This window comes from Equus caballus, chromosome 4 (genome assembly GCF_041296265.1).
Source record: "Equus caballus isolate H_3958 breed thoroughbred chromosome 4, TB-T2T, whole genome shotgun sequence".
NCBI lineage: Eukaryota > Metazoa > Chordata > Mammalia > Perissodactyla > Equidae > Equus > Equus caballus.
The window spans coordinates 20805248-20831230 of NC_091687.1; the positions used below are offsets into that span (position 1 = coordinate 20805248).

The 25983-nt window shown below is 45.1% G+C and overlaps 1 protein-coding gene across 16 annotated transcripts in view; it reads right to left on the bottom strand.

The window, feature by feature from the left end:
- The window catches only part of COBL (cordon-bleu WH2 repeat protein), a 277939-nt gene that overhangs the window by 14984 nt on the left and 236972 nt on the right, over nt 1-25983 (bottom strand). For 14 of the 16 annotated variants that reach the window (XM_014738943.3, XM_005609148.4, XM_023639066.2 and 11 more), the window contains 5 exons: nt 20797-21106; nt 9338-9435; nt 6115-7964; nt 5097-5216; nt 4095-4352 (listed from right to left, as the gene is read on the bottom strand). In XM_014738943.3, coding sequence (XP_014594429.3) covers nt 4095-4352; nt 5097-5216; nt 6115-7964; nt 9338-9435; nt 20797-21106 — 2636 coding nt within the window. The remainder of the gene's footprint in view (nt 1-4094; nt 4353-5096; nt 5217-6114; nt 7965-9337; nt 9436-20796; nt 21107-25983) is intronic. The other 2 variants (XR_011437757.1, XR_011437758.1) reach the window with 1 other exon arrangement.

The window sequence follows — 25983 nt, forward strand, 5'->3', positions numbered from 1 at the left end:
CCTCTGTCCAACAGATCCACACTGAATACACTACCTGCCTTTTAGTCACTTAGTAGCCGTCTTGGTTACCAGATCAACTGTCACAGTATCACGGTGCTTGTGTTCAACTTACCCTTATTGTATTTAATAATGGCCCCAAGGTGCAAGAGTGGTGATGCTGGCAATTCGGATATGCCAAAGAGAAGCCATACAGTACTTCCTTTAAGTGAAACGGTGAAAGTTCTTGACTTAATATGAAAAAAATAATTGTACGCTGAAGTTGCTAAGATCTATGGCAAGAATAAATCTTCTTATTCGTGAAACTTTGAAGAAAGAAAAAGAAATTCATGCTAGTTTTGCTGTCATATCTCAAACTGCAAAAGTTACAACCATAGTGCATGGTAATGCTTAGTTAAGATGGAAAAGGCATTACATTTGTGAGTGGAAGACATGAACTGAAAACGTGTTCCAACTGACGGCGACATGTTGTGCCACAAAGCACTGAGCCTAATATAAAGACTTCAGTAAGGCCTCCCCAGAAATGAGTGATAGCAAGCCATTTATTGCAAGTAAGGGATGGTTACACAGATTCAGGAATAGGTTTGGACTGAAAAATATAAAAATTACTGGAGGGCTGCATCTGCTGCTGAAGAAGCTGCTGCCACATTTCTAGCAAAGTTGAGGAAGTTGACTAAGGAGAAAGGATACCATTGAAGTAAAGTCTTCAGTCGTGCTGAAACCAGGCTCTTCTGAAAGAAGATGCCCAAGAGAATCTACATTCATAAAAATGCAAAGGAGGTACCAGGGCATAAAACATGGAAGGACAGATTAACTCTGGTACTATGTGGCAATGCTACAGGGCATATGATAAAGCCAAGCATAGTGCACAAAGGGAAGAATGCATGTGCTCTCAAAAACAAAAACAAAAATCATCTGCCTATGTTCTGGTAGCATAATCAGAAGTGTGGGTAATAGCCATCTTGTTTATGGAATGGTTTCACCAATGCTTCATTCCAGAAGTGAAAAAACACTTGGACGAGGAAGGGCTGGAATTTAAAGTCCTAAAATAGTAGACAGTGCACCTGGCCATCCTGAACCTATTTGCTATGAAAAGGAAAATGTTGAGATTGTATTTTTACCTCCAAATATAACCTCATCGCTTTAGCCCCTTGACCAGGGCATCATTTGGTTTGTCAAGGCCACATACACCTGCCTGGTATTTGATTGCATTCGATCAGCAATTGATGCAGACTCTAATCTGGACATGATGCAGTGCTGGAAATCATTCACTATTTCTGATCAATAACATTCATCAGAGCTGCAATGGATGAATTAAAACCAGAAACTTTAAGTGCCTGCTGGAAGAACTTATGGAGCGAAGTTGCAAATGATTTTAAAGGCTTCCCAGGGAACAATGGAGAAGTTAGAGAAATCATTCATGCAGCAAGACAAGTTGGTGGAGAAGGATTTGTCAACATGCTGATGAAGAAGTGAAAGAACGTATTGAAGGCCATTGAGAAGTGTTAACAAATAAGGACTTGGAAGAACTTGTTGATCATCTACAGAGGAATAGGAAGACAAAGATGAAGAAGAAGAAACTGAAGCAGAATCAGCAATGTGGACATTACTAAAATTTGCCCAAGTGTTTCAAACTGCACAGACATTAAAGGACGAAATTAGGGGATACAATCCTCAGGTGGAATGCAGCATTAAAGTCACCCATGTGATCACTGAAGGACTACAATCTCTAAAGCAACACTTCGAGGAGTTAAAAAGAAAGAGACAGCAACTTCTGATTACAATGGTCTCCTAGAAGGTTCTGGCAAAAAACTTTCCACTATCGAGGATCCCCAACCATTGACATCATCTGCTCCTGACATCTAACCATCGACATTGTCATGACTCCATGATCCTGGAGCACCTGAAGCAAAGGGTCCTCTATCTGACCTATCGTAGCCTTGTAGCAGCCAATAGTAGCCTTGTACTACCTCACTTCACGCCATCATGTAGGCACTGTGTCCTCTCACATCATCACAAAAAGCAGACTGAGTAAAGTACAGGAAGATATTTTGAGAGAGAGAGAGAGGCTACATTCACATAACTTTTATTACAGTATATTGTTAAAACTGTTCTATTTTATTCTTAGTTATTGTTCTTAATCTCTTACTGTGCCTAATTATAAATTAAACTTTATCATAGTTATGTACATATAGGAAAACACACAGTATATATAGGGTTCGGTACTGACTGTGGTTTCAGCATCCACTGTGGGTTTTAGAATGTATCCCCCATTGATAAGGGGGCACTACTGAAATTACACTCAGTGTTTTTCAGTATATATCAAAAGCTCAAAAACATAGATAATATCCCAAATCTGAATGTTAAGCCATTTGGTAAACACTTGAAAATTGGAGATTATAGGCTCAAAGTCCTGAAAAGTCTGATTCAGGATGTAGATGTCCTATGGATGCCACTTTGAGAAATACTGTTTTAGAAACTCAAAAATGTACCAGACCATCAGGGCTGATAACCAACTGCATTGCTTTGCACGCTGGAGAAGGACTTTGAACAATCGGCATTTTCAATTTGATGCTGAGACGTGTCTGGAGGAGGGACGCTGTCTCAGGGCTGAACCACAGAGCTATCAGAATTCACAGGGTCTGATTTCTAGGATCCTTATTTAGCCACTCACCCCAATTTCTTCACTTTTCCCTCATTCTATGCAATATAAGTGCCTAAGTTAATCAATACATATTCTGTAGAAATGCAAAAAGGATGAACAAAACCAAAAGACCTCAGTAATTTTTAACTGCTCCCCCTCTGAAGGAGAGAGTGAGAAATGTGCCACTCTATTGCTATTCAATTAAGAGTTCATTTTCTTTTTCCAGCATCCTGAGTGGGGCTGTGCTTTTAGTGATCATGGCTAGCATCCTTGTTACACAATATCTTGGGTCCCTACTGAGGCCCACATGCACATAGACATGAACACCTCACTGTCACACCAGGTCAAGCTCTGTGGGTTGACCAAGAGCCATGACAGTGGCACCCAGGGGAGCTGGGAAAGCCATGGAGCTCCCAGTCAGTGGGCATCCAGGCCATTCGTGTACAGAGTACCAGTGGTGGGCATCTCTGGGCTTCAGGGAGGACTGTCCTTCACGGCCATGCTGCCTGTGGGGGCGTGGGCCTGTGCCCCTCTCCTCCGCTGCCGTTGGCTCCCAGGTGGGAAACAGGAGAGCACTCGGCCCTTGTAGCAGCGCCACAGCCCTGTGTTTAAAGTGGCCACAATCTTGTGGGCTACCCGCTCTCCTACTGAGCATGCGTGGGGACCTGGTTACAAGTACTTTCTGTGCCCAAACTGACTCCTGTCTGAGATCAAGTTACTCAGGTTTTCTGAGCCTTGTTCACTTTGTAGATAAAATGAGGATAATCTTGGTTCTGCCCTCTTCAGGTACATGTGAAAACATAAGCTTATCATCTAGAGAATCTCTCAGAAGATACCTTTTGCTAGCCTCCCTACTGTTAGCACAACTCCCCAACCCACTAGAAATGGACAGGGGTAGAGGATCAACCCATTTACAGAGTCATTTTGGAGTTGAAACAGATCTCAGAGGTTGTCTGGACCAAGAGTCCTTTTAATTTGGGAACCCCTTTGTGGGGGCCCAGATTCCATTGCTTTCGGGGACCAGGCAGGGTATAAACATGCAGACCAGCATAGGGCTGTACAGAAGGAGAAACTGCAGAGGACCAAAAGCATGTGCTCTGCCCAAGGGACTTCATACTCAATAATTTTTAAACATTATGCTGGCAAAAAAAAAAAAAAAAGAAAGAAAGAAAAAAAAGAAAAAGAAAGAAATTATGCTGGCAGCTTCAATCCAGGCTGAGGGCTGTGTGTGGCAAGTGCCTGACCAGAGTCAGCAGTGGGTGGTGGAAATGCGCTCAGGGGTTAGAAGTGTGGTGGGGACCCCCCCTGTGTCTCCAGGAGCTGGGCTGGGGGCTGACTTCCCCACTCCAGTGAGTCAATGTGCTAAGGGGCGCAGCGCTGTTGGCCACCCCTCACCCTACTACAGGTGGTGCCCCAACACGAATGCTCACACAGTCCCTTGTCACACACAGACCTTTCTCAATCTTGCAGCCCCTGTGCCGGAGCGGATGGCATCCATCAAGGCCTGCCTGGCATCTACCGGGTTGTTGAGGGGGCCTGAGCTGGACCTGGACGCCATCCTGGACGTGGAGGAAGCAGCCAGAGGGGGCGGGGGTGGCAGAGCTGGCGGGGGCTGAACACGAAGGTCTTCTAGCCCTGGGGGTTCGGACATCTGTGCAGACAGTGCAGCATGGCGGAAACTCTGGAGCTCCTCAGAGGCGAGGGATGTCACCTAGCAACAAGATGGTTAAACAAGAATGTCCTCAGTGGTCCCTTCTAGGAGATCAGTGCATGACTGACTATCTCACCCTTCAACAAGCCCAGGAGGTGTGTCTGTTCACTGTCCCCATGCTCTCCCAGCGGCCAGCACTGACTGCAGGGAGCAGGGCAGGCAGACGTGCCTCACTGAGAACTGCCAGATCTCTTACTTGTCTTGGCACGTCCCAAAGGACAGACCTGGAGGCCACACACCACTCTGACCAATCACTGGGGAGGACCCACACGCCAGGCAGGTGGGCCTGTGAAAGCTAGATGAGAGGGGCCTGACCCTAAACTCAAGTCCATGGTGGATCCTGGAGTTGTGCCAAACCAGCGCTAGAGGATGCAGCAACTTCATTCCCAGAGGTGAGAGGCTGCTTACTCCTAGCTGCCGGGGATCTAAGTCCTGAAGCCATGCGCGGAACCTGCGGAATTTGGGAGGGTGCTAGGTGCTAGGTATGCAGGTAGGAATTACATGGTCAGGAAAGGGGGGAAAGTTTCTGGATGCTCTCACCTCTCCTGTGCAATGGCTGCCCCAGCCTCTTGGAGCTGGGCACCCACCCCTCAACGCCTCCCCAGTGGTTGTATTGGCTACCCCAACGATGGCTGAGCATCCAATTAGAAAATTGGAGGGGTGTCCTGGCTTTTCAGCATCTACCCGGGTCACTGGGGGAGCAGGTATGTGAAACCACCCTGGCAAGGAAGGTCCTTCTCTTACCTTCCGCAGGCTGCAGGCACCACTGTGACCTCGGATAGCTGCCAGCAGAGCTGAGCGCTCACTCTCTGCCTCTGTGTAGGACGGTTTCTTTGGCCCTCCCTCTGAGCTGTGTTCTGCAGTCTAGAATATTTAATAGTGTCAACGTATTTCACGCAGAAGATGGAGAAATGCTAATTGTAAGGCAGCACAAAAGAAAGCCCACACACATCTGTTGAGGCCTATAGGATCAATTTTACAACCCCTATCTGTTAGAGGGTAGATGTAAAAATCAAAGGTTCTGCATGTGGGGAAGCATTGGATGACTGCCTCTTAACATCCTATCACTTCGATTATTGGTCCTAGCTTTTCAAGCTGGTAGGTGGTGCTTTTAAGCCCTGCAGACCTGGATGAAAGTCCTGGTTGCCACTAGCTAGTAGTGTGACCTTGGGCTAGGTCACTTGACCTCACTGTGCCTGTTTCCCCATCTGCAATGGAGGAAATAGTTCCTAATCATCCATGTTGGTATAGCAATTAAATGAGATAATGTCTGTAACATGTTAAATGCCTAGATAAGGGGCGACAGGCATCATAAAATTGTCCTTGTTGTTACTGAAGAATGACAGTATGCCACTGCTAGAAATGCAGGCATATGGGAGGGGTGGTGGCCTGGCCTGCCTCTTCATTTACCTACCGCATCGCTCAAGGACCAGTTAGGGATGACCTACCTCCGCCTCTCCACTCCCAGGGCACAAGTAGGGACTAGTTATTGGCGACATCTTTCCTCAGGGCAGTCAGGGGCCTAAAAGCAGTGTGGACAAGCCCAAAGCCATCAGTTTTAGTCTCCTTAGTGGTTCTATTCGGATACTCCATAGGCAGTAAGACAGAAATCCTGCTGAAAACTAAACCTGAGCGTCCTCCCTCATTCGCATCCTTGCCCTCTCCCTCCTCCAAAGCCATCTGAGAGTCTACATCCAAGCACCAAACTGACAGGTGTGGAAGGTGTGCCTATGTGCTGGAGGCAGGCGCCTGCCGTGATCACCTTGCGAAGCCCGTCCTTCCCTCCTGCCGAGTGGATGGCTTCCATCAGGGCGCTGTGTAGGGACGTGTCTTTTGGTGCTGGCCTCTGGACAACAGGTCTGAACTTCTTCTTCGGGCCAAAGATGCTGGGTGGCAGTGTACCATCGGTTTCATGTACATCTGTGCATAACAAATTGGGCTTCTCCTTCTGTTCTAGGGGCTCCCGGCCAGTGTGGCTATTTGTGCCGGGCATTCTCGGAGAGTGAGGCTCACTGTGGACGGGGACCCTCCTGGAGCCATTCACCAGGGCCCTGCCAGGAGTCTCATCATCTCCTGAGCCAGGAGGCAGAGGATTTGTACTGTCCGGAGGGAATTTGAGGTCAGATGCTGAGCCGGTCCTGTGATTACTTGTGCTCTGTTTTCCACTGGAACCACAGTTCTGTCCCACAGAAACATGATCCCTCTGGGAAGTTGTGACCAGAGGGACATAGGAACGTCTGTGGATGTCAACAGGACAGTCTTGATTGGAAACCTTTCCATAAGGGCTGCTGACTTGCCCTCTGGGATGGGCTCCTTCTGCTGATTCTGCCCCATCATTACAAATCTGTTTCTCTGAGCATGGGCTGGGGGTGGTACCACCTTTCACAGCAGATGATTGTCCAGTTAGCTCTTGTGCTCTGCCTTCATGAGTCTTCTCGGCATCAGCATGCTTTCTCACTATATTGGTGTGGGTCTTTGGGGTCCCTATCTGCTTGGCAATGGCAGAGGCCACGTACTGACTGGATGTTCTTCTCTGAGGCTTGAGAAATGGGACTTCTGTGGTATTAGCTACTGGCACTTTCATGTGACAAGCGACTGCAGAGGGTGGTTGGCTCTTCCCCTCCTCCAGATGTCTCCCACCTTCTTGGTGGGCAGACTGTTGCTGGGGCAATGTCACTTTGGGGTCTGGGAAGGTGGGCTCTGCTCTGAGTTTGCTTTCCTGATGTTGTGGTTTTGCTGGCACGGTCGGGGTCCTCTTGGCTGAGCATTCTGTGGGCCGGCCAGAGTGTTTTCCCATAGAGTTGGCCCTCCAGAATTCTTTGACTTTTCCAATGGGTTCACCTTCTGTTTCAAGGGTGGGTGACAGGAGTATGATCCTGCCCCCATTGGCATGGGGATTCACCAGATTCCCTAGCTCATCAATCTTAATGGCGCCTGTTGAGAGCGATACTCCTCTGTCGTAACACCTCATCTCTGATTTTGGAGGGACAATTTTATATGTTGTGAGGCCATATTTAGGCCCATAACTTCCCCGTGCATTTTGGCCTCGTTGATACCAGAACGGTGGTGCTGAGACATCGTTTTTATCATTGCCCTTCTTTTCCTTCATTGGCTGCGAATTCACTCTCTTGATGGCCTGTGTCTCCTCACTGTGAGCAGAGCCATGTGCCTCGCCTCTCTCCTTTGTATGTAGGTCATGTGTGGGAAGCCTTGAAGCAGATGTTGCCTTGGGCTCCACGTTATTTGGATTCACATCTTTACAGGTGTTGGGCCAGGCTGACTTGATTTCTTTTCCAATGTCCTGGGAAGGAGTAGATGACTCAGGCACTTCTGCGTTCTTCTTTCCATGTTGCTGGCTGTGCTCAGCCTGATACGGCATCAGGTGGGCTCTCCCGTTGTTTATACTCCCCTTGTCAAAAGAACCAGCATTGTTGTTTCTATTGGAAAATAACCCTGAATCCACAGGATCATCTAAAACTTCCCCTATGAACGTTACTGGGATTGCATTTTCATCACTGTCGGGGATTATGGCATCTTGCATGCAGCCACTAGACACACCATTTATGGAGCTGGTTAGAGAGCTGGTGTCGGTTTCATAACTCTCTTCCATTTCTGCAAAGAAGTACAAACACGAGTCAAACAGGCTGGTACCGCCAGTCTGATTCCCACACCAATTACTTGGTGTAACGACACCTGGACTTTGATTCTCCTGAGGTTACTTCTGTGTAAGTTACATACATACATTTTAAAGTGTCATTTCAGCTTGTAATCTACATATGCCTGAGGCCAGAGGTACAACTTTCATTACTCAACAGAGGAGCTGCTTGCCGATCCATGATGTCTCAAGGCAAGGTGTTTAGGTACAACATTTTGCCAAGATCCTTCACTTAAAAAACAGCTCTCTAAATCGAAGCCCTCTGGAAACAGCCTCAGCACAGAACATGAAGGTGAGCTGCGTTCAACCTTCATCTTGGTCTTGTTCACCAGAAGCACCACAAAACATACGGGACCACTGCCCTCACCTGAAGTTCCTAAGAGGCAGATAACTAAGCCCGAGCACCTCAGAGCCCGAGGACACAGTATGGCTGACTTAGATTGTTCAGCGCTGTCAGCCACGGCTCCTGAGGACAGAGAACTGAAAGGCAACTCAGACAAAACTAGTGATCAGCTCTGTAGTCTGTTTCTTTATCGTTTTGTTTTAAGGCACGGCCAATATCTAATTTCCAGTTTATTTTCACTGTTTGCCTTTCTTGGAAAGATTCCTTGCTTAATTTATTCAGATTATTTGCATCTGCTTTGGCCTTACAGTATTATTTCCCCAAATAAATCCCCAGAATAGCAGTGCCATGGGATGCTCTATTACACAAGGTTTCATCGTCAGTATCTTTCTTCAAGAGAAAGATGTCACATGTTAGCAAGCAAAGGGCTACAAGTCTCAGTAAAGAAACCTGTTTAGCTGTGTGTTGCCCAGTGTTTCCCTAACTCATCTGGTACTGGAGAACTTTTCTCTCCTTAATGTGTATACAATACTTTTGTTGTTGTTTTGGTGAGGAAGATTGTTGCTGAGCTAACATCTGGGCCAATTTTCCTCTCTTTTGTATGTGGGATGCTGCCGCAGCACAGCTTGATAAGCAGTGTGTAGGTCCGCACCCGGGATCTGAAACTGCGAACCCTGAGCCGCTGAAGCGGAGCTCAAGAACTTAACCTAGGATACGTTTTAATCTGCAAAATTAGTATTATTCAGAGCAGGTTTTAGCAGCTATTCAGACTTTTCCACAGTACAACTCGGCAGCCCCAGTGAAAGGCAGTCCACAGGAGCCGTGCACACCATACTCCCGCCCCTCTGATCTGGGCTTTCTTTAAACTGCAAGCCTTCTGCAGAGCTTTTCCTCATGTAGTTATACAAAGTGTGGTCAGAAAAAATAACTTCCAGAGTCTGCTGCCACACAGGGTAATGCTAAGGTAGCAGGGATGATGCTCCTTACCTTCCAGATCGTCATCAAGTTCTGTAAGCGTTTGCTGGAATTGTCTAGCAATAAATTGGTCTTCATCATCATTTGAGGTGGTAGCAGCCTTTTCAGTTCTAGGGCAGACCAAAGAGAAAAGAAAAACACTCATTTCTCTTATTATTAACTTAATTTACTCCCTTCTAGAAATACCTGTGGAAGGTACAACTCATATTCAAATTCATACTTACTGGACTACGGTCGTCCTGGGAGCTACTCAGATAGGGAAGGTGTGTGTGCGCATGTGTGTGTGGTGCATGTGTGTGGAGTGTGAGGTGTGTGTGGCCCCAAAAGGTTAGTAACACCCAAACCACACTCAGCTCCCCTTCATTCTGCAGTCTGAAGTCTAAGCTTTAATGAGCAGCATCATGCCACTGCATGAAGACAAGCTAACATGCAAACAGGATTTGCTTGCCTATTTGCTGTAATAAGGCATTCACCTGTACATGGCACCTGCCTCTGGATGGTAATAAGGAGTTAGGCCACCTGGATGCCAAGTTTGCAAATGCGCATGGCAGCCAGGGCTGGTCCCTCTCACCCCACTATCCCCCGCACAGCCAGATCATTCCTAAGCACTATGGGGAGTGCTTAGGAAGGGGAAGGTCTCCCTCAGGTCCCTGGAGGCTCTGGTGATGGAGGCTGCATGCTCCGATGTAGAGACATTGCTGGGCTCATGACTCCCATCGTGTTCACCCTAGTGGGGTGACATATGGTCCAATATGTCCCTTTTCCCTTTTTGGCCTAATTTGAACCCTAGGCAAATGATGGATGGAACAAGGGCTTGGAGGGCCAAAGTATGCCACCTGCAGAGCTGAGGTTCCTGGGTTCTTTTACAGGGAATGTAAAAATGATGATGATGACAACGATGACAGCAAAAACTCTAACTGCAGTGACAGTAACAACAGCTCCCACTCCTGGTGACTCCCCAAGGGCCTTCTCTGAGACCCAACAGGAGGCAGCGCCTAACAGCACAGGCCCCCGCCATCCCTCTGTGCCACATGCAGCCTACATGTGCCCGGCCCCAAACATAGCTCTTTTGCACGTATCATCTTATTATCATGCTCACAAGCAATTTATAAGGCAGGTAGTGTTGTGATCATCTTTTTACAGACCAGAAACTGTGTGTCAAGAGACTAACCTAGGTCACATAGGTTAGGTCACTAACCTAGGTCAGACCTCCCTAGGTCACATGGGCTCCTAAGCCTGGGGGAGGATTGGCCACATTTGGTGTCCAGAGGCACACTGTGGGCCCTGCCACCCAGACCTCCAGGAAGATGTCAATCTGCCTGCTCAGGAGAGCCGGATCTTGCCTTATTTGCGTCACTGTCACAATAGCATCCATGGAACAACTGCTGCCAAAACAATTTGAAAACGGTCTTCACAAGGGCTTCCATCTCTATTTTCTCACTGTGCAGAGAATAGAGACATGTGTATGGCAATTGTCTATCTTCAGTGAAAGCCGAAGGTCTTTTCCGCTGATTGTTAAAATTGAGGACCAATGTCCATCCTTGCTAATCAGGCCCAGATAATGATGCATGAAATATGCTTCACACAATCCTCACTTACGTAGCAAAGTTTGTATTCTGATAAATGAGTCTTTCTTACTTGGTGACTGTGTCCTTTTGGGAGCCAGGAAGTGGCTCCCAGATTAGTCTCAGCTAATGTCTTCTGACAAGCCAGACAAAGGGGGTTGGTTGGGGATGTGTGAGCATGTGGGCCAATTACTAGGGACCACGGAGGGACAGACTGCCTCTTCTGTTGCTTGTGCCTTGGACTTTAATTATTTGAATGCATTTTATCAAAGTTGTTTTTCTCTTTCATGGGATGTGATAGCTTAAATAAACTTAATTTAAATAATTAATAAAGTATATGGCAGAGAAAAAATGGACAGTGCTATATAAACTAGCATTTTAAATGGAAAACCAAGCACTTTTTAAATACTGGCTCTGAGTTTAGCACACTTAAAGCTGAGCAAAACAAAATCATATTTGCACTTTTACTTCAAAGCATTTGCCTTTACTTCAAAGTATGCAAAATCACATCGCCCTGTGGGAACAGAATGACATTAATAAAAATGAAAAGCTAGTAATATAAAAATTCCAATGATGATGTCATTTTATAAAGTTAAACTAGAGAAAAGAATCATTGTAAGCTGAGGAAAATGCACTGATTTTGAGACACTCACAGTTGTTACTGATTTTAACTGGAAATCAAAATGGAAAGGACATCAAGAAGCAAAAACATCATTTTAACTTTATAAGAAGTTTGGCTCATTAGACTCTCTTTTGATAACTTAAGGACACGATGTTATAGAAGGAAAAATATAAACACAACAATGTTCATCATATTCAGGGGAAGGTCCTCAAAACATCCCGCAAGAGGGAGTTCGCTAAAACCCTGTGCATTGATTCCAAAGGGCATTAAAGTCAGTCAACACGATGATCCTGAAGTCCACCTAGAAATACAGATCAATGCTCACACCAGCATGTTATGTGAAGAAATCAAGACATATAATTACATACAGGATAATCATGATGCTGTAAAAGTAATGTATGCCTATGAAAGGGTGGGAGATAAATCTGGATCATCACCACCAACCAGAGGATTTGTTGAAACGGATGAATTATGGTGAATATTTTATCTTTTTTTTTTTGTTTTTAGAATTATGCTCATTTTGGTAGAAAGCAGCTTGAGTGATAAAACAATTTTTTAAGTGGGCAACATTTAATAACTCTTTGGTCCTCTAGTGAATGGTGATTCTGTTTTTGCAAAGCAGTTTACATTTTTTTTTTTAGAAGTTGTAGAGTACTCTTTTTTTTTTTTTTAAGATTTCATTTTTTCCTTTTTCTCCCCAAAGCCCCCCGGTACATAGTTGTGTATTCTTCGTTGTGGGTTCCTCTGGTTGTGGCATGTGGGACGCTGCCTCAGCGTGGTCTGATGAGCAGTGCCATGTCCGCGCCCAGGATTCGAACTAACGAAACACTGGGCCGCCTGCAGCGGAGCGCGCGAACTTAACCACTCGGCCACGGGGCCAGCCCCAAGTAGTTTACATTTTTGTTTACAATTTTACCTTGTGACTGAGCGTCTAAGGACCCCAGTGTGCAGTTATCAGCCTAACAACCATCAACAAGGTGGCTGCAGCAAGACCTGGATGTCAGCCCTTCGCCATCTTCCTCCCACCCAGGTTCACCTCAGAGCCTCTGGATAAAAAGCATCAGTAGCCAAGCCCCAGGGGCTCAGGGCTTCTGAGCTGGTTCCCCTGCCCCTCTCCAGTTCAGGTCCTCTTGCTGAAGTCTGGGGACCCTACACTTAGTCCTGTTCCCTCCTATCTGGTGCTATTTCCCTGCCCAGCCCTTCGTCCATCTGCCTCATGTACACCTCACAGTGTCCCATATGCTCAGTTCTAGGCTCTGCTGACACATCCCTATTCCACCTTTTGCCCGGCCTTGCTCCCTGACGCTCCAACATGGGCTTGGGTCCTTTGGGCCCTGCTGCCCAGGGGAGAGAATGGATACATGACAGGAGCCACCAGACTTGGAGGGAGGGAGGGTCTTCCCAGGGCAGTCCAGTCCTTGGCTGGTGTTTCTCTGAGGCTGCTGAGTCCCCAGCATCTCTAGGGAGGGGAGAGGCAGGGCCTGCAGACCATTTTGCTTCTGCAGCTGGCTCTTCTCTTCAGACAATGCAGGGGAAGCATGCTCTGGGTCCTGGGTTTCTATTTGAATGAATTATCTGGCAAAAACCAAAGCTGGTGGCACTGTATCTCTTGTGCTTACAATACAAAATCTCAGGAGGGAGCGATTCAGTGATATTTGCTTTTCTTTCCTCATCAACTCCATCAACGTCTCCCCAAGGGTTACTAATGGGTTATAACTATTCCTCTCTCCCTGTAAAACCCAGTTTGAAGCACTTTGTCCCTGGGCTTGGAGGGCATCATTCTGTGGGCATAGCAGGAGAGCCCAGGGATGTGTCCCTGAAGAGTCAATAGTTGGCAAAAAGCATCAGCCTCTTTTTAGCTCAAAGTAAACGGGCACAGCTGTTTCTCTCCCGAGCATCATTCCCCAGACCCCAACCTACACCCAGTCTTTAGATATGTTTCTTATTGACAGTTTGTTTTGGCTTAAGATCAGGAAAATAAAGAGCAAGCAAACATAGTGCAGACACTTTGATACCAGGCTGCACATGTTGAATAAACATTACCAGCAGCATTTTCTCACACGGAGTGTGACTCTGCAGACAACACGACAACGTTTAAGCCACTACTGCCTAAAATACGAGGGACAAAGGACAGCACTTGCGAGTTTCAAACCAGAGTCTGCCCAGGAAGTGGAAATGCCTCCCAGGTCTGCTCCCTGTGGGGTGGCCTGTGGGGGGCGGTGAGGGCAGCAGGGTGGGTATCGTCAGTGGGCGCCAGCCTGGTGGCCTCAGCACTCACTCACAAACCAGAACTAGGAGCAGCTGTGTCAAATCAGTGCCAGGAAAAAAGGTGCTTTTTGTTTTCATTTTACAGGAGACAGAAGAAAAGAGCATGGGCTGATTCCAATCCATTCTGGCAGATTAAGTCTTTTTTCTGTTTGATGCAGCCAGAAGAGTTTCTTTAAGTAATTTATCCAATAGCAGAATTATGGAAAAAATAGTTTGAGAGGAAAAAGACATCCCTTTCAGGTAGCAATTCGATTTGCCAATGACAACCAACCCAACCCATGTGATTTCAAAACAATTACTTGATAAACAAAAGGCAAGAAGCCTGGGAAAATATACAGTCGATGACAGACACACACGCTTAATTTCTCCATTCCCTTTACAAACGTTCCTGTATGGACAAAGCCCCAGAGTTCAGAACAACAGTGTCTAATAGAAATGTAATATGAGCCACATATATAATTTTAAATCTCCTTGTAGTCATGTTGAAAAAGTTAAAAGAAAAAAAGTAGGTAAGGGGCCGGCCCCATGGCTTAGCGGTTAAGTTCCTCTGCTCTACTTCGGTGGCCCAGGGGTTTCGCCAGTTCAGATCCTGGATGCGGGCTTAATACCACTCATCCAGCCACGCTGAGGTGGCGTCACAGATAGCACAACCAGAAGGACTGCAACTAAAATATATACATATGTACTGGGGGGCTTTAGGGAGAAGAAGAAGAAAAAGAGGAAAAAAAAAGATTGGCAACAGATCTTAGCTCAGGTGCCAATCTTTGAAAAAAAAAAGTAGGTAAGGTTAATTTAAATACCTTATTTAACTTTAATTAGTATACGTTAACACAATATTTAACCCAAATTATTTTCATCATTTCTACATAGAATTGATATAAAATTACTTTTTTATGACAAATTTGGAGCATATTTTATACTTACAGCACATCTTAATTTTGGGCAGCGACGTGGCAAGTGCTCAGTAGCAAAACGTGGTCAACGTTACTGTGATGAACAGCCCAGTTCTCCAAGGCCGTTTTTTAAAAGCTCTTTTGTAAATGTAGTTACAAAGTTTCAGGGTTCTAGGTGTTAAATGCTTCTAAATGCTCTTGTGGTCACAAAGTTCATGTAGTTACAAAGTTTCAGCATTCTGGAAGGTCTAACATGTTTCTAAATGTTTCCACACTTACAAAGTTTCTACAGTTACAAAGTTCCAGGGTTCTGGAGGATACAAAATGTTTCTAAATGCTCTGAGAGGTCACAAAGTTCCCTTAGTTAGTTCCAGGGTTCTAGGGCTCCAGAGGTTGGTGTGATCTAGCGGAAAGCCAGGTCCTGAGTCCCTTTCCAGCCCCTCCACTAGCGACCTCTGCATTCTTAGTTCTGTAAAATGACTTGAAACCATAAGCCCTGCAGGTAACAGCACAGCTTCTCACTTCTACAGCCATCGTGTCCACCACTCTCCGACAAGTGAGGTTGAGAAGGAACTCAGGGATTGCCAGGCAGCTGGTGGGAGGAGAGCAGGCAATGTAGGGAGGTTCCCTTCACAGGGAGAAGCTACATTTCCTGTCTTTTGGGGCTCTGCACATGATTTCAGGGTGGTCCTACTGTTCAAAAACAGAGCCTGAAGCCCTCTTATCCAATCTCTCATTTACTCCTCACAGCATTCCTGCAGAACTGATGTTCCTAAAAGGGACCCCAGAACTGAGAGTTTCACAATATGTATACATATACAGATAGATAAGTTGCCTGATTACAGCAAGATTGTCTTCAGGATTCAAGGGTTTAGAAATAATGTTAGTTCTGCTGTAACTTTTCCCTAACTTCCCTAAATATATATAGAGTTTCTTTTCAAATAAAGATGTTATAGTTTAAAGAGGCAGATAACTAGAGCTAGATACAGGTTATGAGGATTCCCAACAAATCAAATTTCTATCCTTACTCGTAACAACAACAACAACAACAATAACACCAGCTATCATTTTTTGAAGGATGGCAATATGCTAGATACTATTCTAAGGAGGAAGTACTGCACATCTTGATTGTACTGACAAGATAATTGAAGAGAGGGGTCAAGTCACTGGCCCAAGGGCACATAGTCACCAGCAATGGGCAGATATGACCGCAGGCAGTCTGACCACGAACTTTTTAGTCTTCACAGCAAGTTGTTCTTTAAGTGTCAGGAATGATGGCCTGGGCCATATACAAAGGAAAGATGTGTGTGAGAAGAGATCTTTAAGCAAATGTAGTTATGAGTGACAAACCTCCCTCCCAGGGCATAGTTGTGTATGAGGTCACTCCTAGGTGTCCCCACGATGAGGGGGCAATCACTACATGCGCTTTTCTGTTGTTGGTGTGCTTTTGGGCTGAATTCTTCCTTAAGGAGCTTATTCACTGGCTGCACTAAGTCTAGAGGAAGACTCTGGGAATTTGACGTCCCACTCACGGGGGCAAGTTTGAGTTGAGAGCATGGACTTATCTTGCAATGAGAAATTAACATTGAATCCAATCAAATGACTTGATGGAAAAGATATCATTTTAAGATCACAGCACACAAAACACATTCCAATTATCATCAAGCATTCACACTTGCTCTTTTTAGAAGACTGGTATTTATGCTTGAGACTCTTCAATTCAAAAATCTTGGCTCCCAGAGGCTTGGCTGGAGCCCAGCCAATGCTGCCATTGATGAGGCAGGAGCTGCAGCAGCACGGAGCGGAACCTCTAAATCAACTGCCTGGAACAGAAGCCATGAACTTGGCCACTAGACTGAATAGTTTAAGAAGGATGCTTTCAGTTGAGGCCAACCTGCCCAGCTCTCCTTGGACAGGTGACAAGAACTCTGGAGGAAACAGTACTTGCCTCCAATTTGTCAAAGTGGGACCCCAGGCAATCCTAGCCAAAGAAGTCTAAACGACTTTGCTATCTATCTGCAGGGTGCAGAGAAGGAGAAACACCCAAGCAAACTAGAACTTAACTTGGTAGACCTTACAAACTTGGGTCTTCTCAGGTCACGAAGGGTCTGACACTGTTCCCAACAATGCTCAGTGAATACCTGAGTAACACAGGAGTGGCAATAGGACAGGGTACTCTGGCACAAAGTTGAAAACCATGAACACTCCTTCTTTTAGGGGAGACTGGTCCCACAGTGGAAAGTCTGCAAGCTGAGGGTGTCTGAGACTATCGGAGATGGCTTTACAACCTATCAGAATACACTCCCCACCTGGAGACCCAGCCTTGCCAGTCATGGCAACGGGTAGCTTCTGCTTTGCCCAAGCCTCTAAGGCCTGGCATTCAGAAGGTGGAGTGGTCTCACTGTCACAGCTGGGCCCTGGATCATCACCCTTTGCCACACAGGAAGAACACCCTTTCTGAGAATACAAATGGTCCCTTAGGATTAGCTGCAGAAACTAGGTGTCAGAATCATACAAGGCAGAGAAGATAGAAGTCATCTGTGCAGGTGGCCGAGGTCAAGGACACATCTCTGTGAACAGTGGTGGTTCTGCTCTCACACAGTTCTGTCAGCTTGATTCCGGGCTGCCAACCCCAGCCCAGGTTCTCATCACTGAACTTGACCACTGGCCAGTCTGGACACTTGAAATTGGCCTACTGCATGTGGCTCGCCCAAGTTTTACAGACTTGATCTCTGGCCCAGAACTAGTCAGACCCTGCAATCTGGCCCAACCCCATCCTGTCCCCTCTGGCCTTCACTGCCTTTTTCCTGTCCAGGCTGTCAATGCCTTATGCCATGGACAGGACCAGAGAGCACATCACTGGAAGGCACTGTATTCATAAAGAGAGGAATAGTCTTTCTATATCTGTGCAACTGAGGTGTATACTTGTGGATGCTTTAAGTGTGACAATGTGGAAGGGTGAGGACATCGAACAGCATTTCCTAAATAGTGTTCAATGGAACATGATTCTAAAGGACATTAAGAGGCAGTACAGAGGGGAAAATTTAAACAGGTTTCTTTGCTATAGAATTTGTAACTTTAATATTTCACTAAGAGGAGGATATAATGACTTCCCAAATTTATTTGTGAAGAGATGTTTGTCAAGAGATAAATCACAGGAAATATGTGAGTAACTGCAACGATATTCCAAAGTTGGAAACTCAGCAAGCAGAGGGAAGGCCAGGCGCCTTCAATCCTCAGTAGAGCACACATCTGGAAGCAGGCCACACCCGGCATGCAGATGTGTTTAGTTTGGCCCTGAATGTTTGAATTGGTTGCCAACGTTTAAAATTTGGAAGACCTCACATAAAAGTCTAGATTTCTGGCTTCACTTCAAAAAGTGGCCACACTGGTCTGTAATCCCTCAGGGCAACAGTTGGAAGGAAGGAGTGGAGCTGCACTTTAGAGAAAATTTGTGCTTTCTACCACTTTCATGGCCTCTGAGTTTGCAACTCCAGCTTTATACTAGACACTGGTCATAAGTAATCATGAACTGTATTGAAAACCATGCATTTGGACATAAATATGTGATGTGTCATGCTGCAGTCTCTGAGGATGTCTAATTTGTCAGTAGGGATAACTCCCGTAAAAAAAAAACAACCTATGTTCATTCCATGAAAAATCACAGGCGGAGAGTTGATCCCAAATCTGGGGCAAATAATGGATGAGCACAGAAGGCTGCTGAGCTCCTTCATCCGCAGTTGACTGCCCCGAGCTGACCAAAGCCCAGAGAAGGCAGGTGGCCTGCTGTGAAAATTCATGGTGCTCCCTTTCCTAAACTAACAGTAGTACTTTTGACAATGGATCCCACTTCGCAGGTATGCAATACAGACTGCGCCACGCACACTGGGCATTCAGAGGCTCACCACACCTCTGACAGGTAGGTGGGATTATCTGTGCATGCACAAGTGGAATACAAGGCTGGGCTAAGTCAGGTAGACTCTTGAAAGTCAAGCAACTCGTGAGCAGTGGTAGGATCCCACTGTGAGCCTGCCAGGTTGCCCCCTCCCCACCACGCTATGCCTCAGATTTAGGGGGCCCTCAGGGATGAGGGAAGAGAAACATGCCCTGCTCCCTGTTTGGATAAAACATCAGGTTCTGAAGACTCCATGATTACCCTGGCTGAGGCCACAGACAACATGACCTCTCAGGTTTGGATAGAAATCAGCAAGATTTTACATTAGGGGCCAACACCAGCAAAGCAAACTAGGACTCTTAGAGCAGCCTTCCTGGGCACACAGCGTTAACATGTCTGATTAGTTTCAGCTGTAGTGCTCTGTGCGCATGATCCACACACAAACTAACAGAACACACCTGGAGATTACTGTAGAAAGCTATTTTTCTTTATGTTAAGTAGACTAGGATAGAAATGCCATAATTTTTCTCTGCTCTCATAGATGCAAACAGCACAGGCCAAGCTCAGCTAAATGCATCTTGCATGGGGTGGAGGAGGAATGGACCAATTGCCACTTTCTAATTTCCTGTTTAATGAAATTTGAACTTGGCCTTGGAATTGTCCTTAAGATTGATGAGCTACACTTCAAAATTATTAGAGTATATAATAACACGGGGAAATGCTTGTGATAAACTATTAGGTAAAAACAAATCAAAATAAAAATACTATTGACACTACAATTACATAAATCAGATTTGTGTGTTCATATGGACAAAGTTAGGACACAAAGTGAAAAACAAAAGAATTCATTCATTTTGGTGATTGACTTATGAATTACTTTTTTATTATTCTACTTTATTCCTATTAATGTTTCTATTTCTATTAATGTCACGCATTGTGTGATGGTGCTTAAAATTATCTAAAAAGTGAAAAAAATTGATGGGCTCCAGAAAACTAAACTGCCTTTCTATATAAGAATGAAGAAAGGAATTATGACAGTGTGGTGCTGGTACAGAGATGGAGAAATGACCAGCACTATTGGAAAGAGAGTGGAAACAGACCAGTGTATATATGGAGCCCTAATGGAGGAGCACAGTGGAACTAGGAGTCAGCAGGAAAAAACAGATTCCTTCTTCACACCACACTTGAAAATAAACCCCAGGTAGACAAGAAGCCCAAATGAGAGAAGATAACACTAAACTTTTACAAGAAATTCAGATAATCTTGAGTCTCATAGGGTATAGGAAGGGTCTCTTAAATATACAGAGATCATATACATTTGGAAGAGAAAGGATAAATTCAACAATATTAAGATTAAAAAGCCATTTATATACAACAAAAGAAAGCAGAGTTAAATTCAAGCCACAGACTTACTCTCCATGTACCAATAACTGACCAAGGAGAAATTAATAATTTTTTTTAGAAGTAATATCCCAATTTTTTTTAAAAGGACAAAGTCTATGAAAAGGCAATTTGTAGAAGAGGAAAATCAAATTGTTAATACACATATGACAAGATGCTCATCCTCTGATGAGAGAATTATTAATTAAAGGCACAGGAAATGCTGTTTGACACCTATAGGAAGAGCAAAATTTAAGAAGTCTACTAATCCCAGAGACTGGTACAGACGTGGCTGACAGGCTGTCACAGACCACCGGGGGGCGTTATATCAGACAATCATCTTGGAGAGCAATTTGTCAGTATTCCATAAAGTTGTGGATGAGTTTTTCTGAAGGTCTGATAATTTCTCTTCTAGAAAACTCTATGTGTAGATAGAGACATCTGTATAACTTGCTCATTGTTTCCAGTGGTGAAAAGCCAGAACAACCTAAGTGTCTATTAATTAAAGAAATGCATAAATAAACAAACGAACGACACATGTATTATCACGGATAAATCTTAAAAACATGATGTTGAGTGAAAATGTATATTAAGAGCATGGTACCATCTATATAAAGGGTAAAAACAAGACAATATTATGTATTATTTATAAATACCTGCACATCTAGAAAGAGCATGAAGATGTGATTGTGGATAACAAACCACCACATCGGGGCCTGGAGAGTTCAGTGGAGGGCACCTTGCACATGGTAGACTCTTCATGAATATTTGTTGGGTCACCATGACAAAAGACTTCCCTCCATCAAGACTAGGATAGGATGTCCCTTCTCAGCTGTCCCATGACTCACCTTGGCTGCCAGTTCCCAGAGACGTTCCTCTCCCACGAGGGGTTCTTTTGGGGACCCAGTTCTGGGGTTCCAGCTAGGTCCTGGTCACTGCAGTCTTCCTGGTCTATGGTCCACTTATCTTTGAACTTTGTGCTGTCATGTTGGGAATCCAGAGAGATGATGTCTGAAGGGGAGCTCATCACTCCTGAGTCCTCAGTTGTGTCCTCTGACGCAAAACAGCTGCTGACAGAAACCGTCTCCTCGGCCTCTGACAGCACCGGCGGGACCCCGTCTGTGTCACAGGGGCTGTCAGGCCCCAGGGGCAGGCTCACTGGACAAAACATGGCAAGGACAGGTCAACCAACGCTTCAGTTTCTACACTGCCATACAAGAACAAAACTAATCTGCCTGACTCCTCTGAAACGTGGAATTCAGAGTGTAGGAGCAAAGGAGGACCCAAACACTACAGCTTCCACCAGAAACACTGTAACTTGGAGGGAGCTGATGCATATGTGTGATTGAGAGCCAAATTTTCCCTCAAAAATCAGCATATTATGAATCAGCCTTAGAATTTTTATCCTGTATGTGCCATTGGGCAAACACCTTTAAAAATTCAGACTAACCACATGGTGAATGCAGTTGTTTCTAGTCTGATCTTTGGTTTAATTGAAGAGGTTTTTAAATGAGTTCCTTTAAAAAATAGGGGTTTTAAAAATACAAGCAAACTTAGAAATAAATAATACTGTTTGGGAACTTCTGACAAATATTCCATAGGAAATTTGAAATTTGGCCTAAAATATTAATGACACTTTTCCTCAGCATTCAGCTCTCCCTTCATTTTTATATGTGAGACAGTATATCTTGGTTTAAATAAGAGATGATCTTGGGAGAGAATGTTCAAGAAAAATCAAGAAGAATCACAACAAAAGTGCCGTTGGTTGAGGTGACCCGGCCCCTGAGCACTAAGTGCAGCAGGAGAGACGCACAGAGTCGCAGCTCGCTGTCACAGCCTGAGTTCCATCGAACTTCCTGTCCACCGTGGGGATGCGGCAGCCAGCTGGCACTGCTATCAAGCTCTTCGGAGATACATTACGTCTAAGTGAGGTTATTATTTTTCTCTTACCAAACTTCTGGCTTTTCTAAGATCACTGAAAGCCTTGTGCAGGGAGACAAACCTCTTACTATTCTGGAGTTGGAAGGACAGGAGTTCACAACTCTGAACCAGCTTTATATCAGAGTTTTATTTTCAGTTTAACGGAGAAATAGACTTTCAACTTCAAGACACCTCAGGACATATGATCTCAGCACTGTTCATGGTAGTCCAGCAGCTAAGGTCTGTGTTGTGTTGCAGTTTCAGTGCACTTTGTGTTAAAATCATTCCTTCAATAAATGAATAAATGCATTAAATGAATGAAGGCCAGAGACAAGCTGAGTGCGCTCTCCACATGATCTTGCACTGAGAGGCCAGTGACAGCACTATTGCACTCAACATCACTGTCATTTTAATGGGACAGCAGACTAGCAACGTAGAATTAACAAAACCAAAGGAGCACTAAGGAGAAAAGTCCCTCAGGTGTTGGTTTATTTGAGTTCCCAAGCAATAAAATCAACAAAATAACCAAAAATGTAAAAAAATAGACATTTCACAAGAGTTCCCGAGCAAAGAACAGAACACAAAGGAGAAATTGTTTTGAGAAGTGCAAATGCACAAGGCAATATATCTGAATGCAGTGAATGCTTATAACAATGACTGCTTTCTTCTAGCTTTCTTCCTGGCTTTTGTTGCAAGACTCTTAATTAGAGAGCAAATATGGGGAAGAAACAGTGCCTACGGATTAACACAACCAAGACCTTTTCTGCTAACGGTTTGCTGGTAAGCTGTCACACCATGGATGGCTGCCGGCCGCTCTGTCCACGGAGCCTGAGCGACAGCCCTCAGATGTTGGTCCAGGGACCAGACCCGACTGCCGACTCCACTCAGAGCTGCTCCACTGCACAGCCGTCAACAGCAGCCCAGACAGCTGTGCTAGACCCCTATGTCCTGCCTTCCCTTTTGTCACTGTCACTGAACAAGTAGGTCAATCAAACTAACACTTTTCCTTCTGCCTATGTGGTACATAAACAGCAGGACACAGACAAAAAGCATGCAGGTTTCAGTCTCAGAGACCTGGGTTCAAATTCTAGTGGAGCAGTTGGTTGACTGCCCAGGGCAGGTGTCTGGAGCCCTCTATCTCAGTTTCATCTGGGAGATGGGGTGACACACCACCGGCAGGACTGCAGTGAGGACTGAATGTGATGCCAGGCCACAGTGCAATGCCCCTGGCATGCCTCCACTGCTGGGTGGGCGCCAGGATGGAAGGGCCCCGTGACTAGACCTGGGGCACAGATTTCTAGTCTAAGAGTCTCAGCTCTCTGGTGACTCACAGGTCATGAGGGGACAGACACGTACACAAGGTCCAACGATGCCATATGTAATGCCAACTCCAGGTGTGTTTGCACAGGTAGAGTGGGGCTGGCTGGTCAGAGGAAGGTGTCAGGACACAGTAGGTACTAAATAAGTGCTCAGTCCAGCCCTGCTCCCCGTCTTACCACTCCAGCAGGTACTAAAAAGTGTGAAGTAAGCTATAGAGGTCTGCTTCCCAAAGTAGAACTCTCACCTGGCCCCAAGTGGAGACAGGAGGACCACCTGAGGCAAGGAGGTTTTCCTGGCTCACACATGCCCTGGGAACTCAGAATGCATCCATGGTGGAGGGGGGACTCCAAGCCCCCACCCCGTTTCTATCCAGGTTTAAGATCAAGAATGCATGTCTGGGCTTGCTTTATATCCCTCAGATATTTTGAGAACAAAAAAAAAAAAAAAAGAAAGAAAGTTGAGAGCCATGGCTCTAAATTAAGCCAACTGCAAACCCAAAGTCAACAAGATGTGAGAAGTCTATATTCGTGTGTACGTGTTAAACCACTTTGAAAATGTACAATGAAGAATGCTATCACAGAGCTCCCCTCTTGTCCAGGCAAGTCCTCCATTTCTCATGGATAACCTTCCCTAAGGCCCAGGTTACACTGTCCTTGAGCCCATCTGACAAGTGTTCGGTGAGGGCTCACCAAGCACTGGCACCAGGGCCGGGGAGCTGGTGCTGGGCAGGAGCAGGTAGGGGAGGCTCTGCTCTCAGGGAGCTCACCTGAGTGCAGTGAGGGCAGTCACACAGGAAGGGACAGGACAACTGCACCATCGCCCGAGGGAGAAGGAACATGAGTGCAACGTCATCTGCAGCAGGCGGTGGGTAGGCACCTCAGAGCACAGGAGGAAGGAAGGAAGGAAGGATGGAGGGATGGATGCCTGCACCGAGCTCAGAATACATCGGGGGGGGAGGGGGTGCTGCAAGCCAACAAGAGAGAGCAGCATGTGCAGGGACTCAAGACTTGTGTGCACAATCTCTGGAAACTCTTCTAGGGGAGGTATCAAAGGAGATAGGAATGAATGTTCCCGCGAGGCTCCCAACCTGGTCGGTGTTAGCTTTCATTTCTTCCTGCAGTGGGCTCTGTCAGTCTGAGAATCCTTTGCCTGGAATCACACCTTCCCATCTCACTCACCCTGCCTCCACCCCCAGTTATAATCTTGTCTCCTTTGGGTCAGTTCCTATTATAACCCCATGAGCTATAATATGTTTTGACAATTTCTGAATGAGATAATGGTGCAGGAAACTCTTTTTTTTTCTTTATCAATTGTAAACAGAAGACCAAAACATAAAAGGAAAACTTGGAGCTGCTTTAGCTGTTATGAGATTGGGGGCCCAGGTCCCGTCTGCTGGATCCTTCTGTGCTTCCCATCCTCACTATAGCCCCTGAAGGTTTCCACGAAGCCGGCGGTCCAGGGACGCCAGCCCAAAGTCCAGGGGAAGCAGGAGAAGGACTGAAGGAAGAGGTGAATCCCACAATCGGGTCCCAGTTCTGCTCTGAACTTCGAACAATTGTTTCCCCTTTCTGTAAAATAAGTTGGTCTGATAAGCTCTAAAATCCCTTCTAAATCTAGAATTCTTTCATTCTTTGAAATTCTAAGTCAAAATGTAGGATGTAAACATTCTTTTGACAATTGCCTGGTGACTAATTAGGAATCTTAAAAGGAATACGGCACTGACTATCTTTTCTGCTATTTTCTGTAGGCCCTAAAAGTGTGAGTCATTATTTTTGAATTAATTAATGCGCTGGCAATTTGCTCTTCTCTTAAGGCGTGAACAACCTTTTTGAACTAAAAAGTTATTGTAGGATTTTTGCAAATGTGAAAAAAAAACACTGAATTTGTCTTTAGCAGAAGACAACTATAAATTCATGATTAAATTCTCTTCCAAATGAATGTAGTCACAGAACCTAAGTGAGGAATACTAACCCTTCCCTTGTCCTCCACTTAAATTCTATAATCCCATGGTTCAAATGTCTTTATACCTAAATAACAGCTTTGGAAAATTTCTAGCTCAAGTGTAAAGAAGAAAATGCTAACTTAAGGCTTCTAATTCCTCAAGTTGAACACAATCATTTTCAGTTCCGTACTAGTTCCATTGAGTTTTTCTTTTACAAAGTCCCCTCACCTCCCCAAAATTTCAAATACTAAATATAAATCTTCCAAGTACTCTTGTAATGGATTCATTTTTTTTGTTACTTTATTAAATACAAATGAAAGATCTTGTATCCTATGATATTGCTTATTTGCTGGTCATGATGAAAGGAGATTTCTCAAGAGTCACTTTCACCACATTTATATAGCCCAAAGAAAATGTCTCAAAGAAAGACAAAATACTCCCTCATCCCACATTGATGCCTATGGGTTCCACACGCCATTCCCAGCCGACAAGCAATGCGTGTCCTTATCTCAATCCACCTTGATTTAATTCCCTATGTTCCAGGCACTGGGAAAAAGGGGGAAAATAAGGAGCTACTGGGAAAGTGCTCCTGAACTGGTGCTGCAAACTGACATGTGTGTCAATAACTTTTCATATACACCCCCAGAGAATTTTGGACAACCATGTATCCCCTTACATTTTTAATTGACAACCGGAGATTTTCAATTAGTTGTACCAGATGTAATTTCTACTGCGTTGTAAATATTAACATTTAAAAAATAAACCTGTTTCATCATTTTAAAATTGTAACCAAAGGAATCTGAATATGATGGTATTTGGATGCCCAGAACCCTCCATGTAAAAAAGAGTGAGC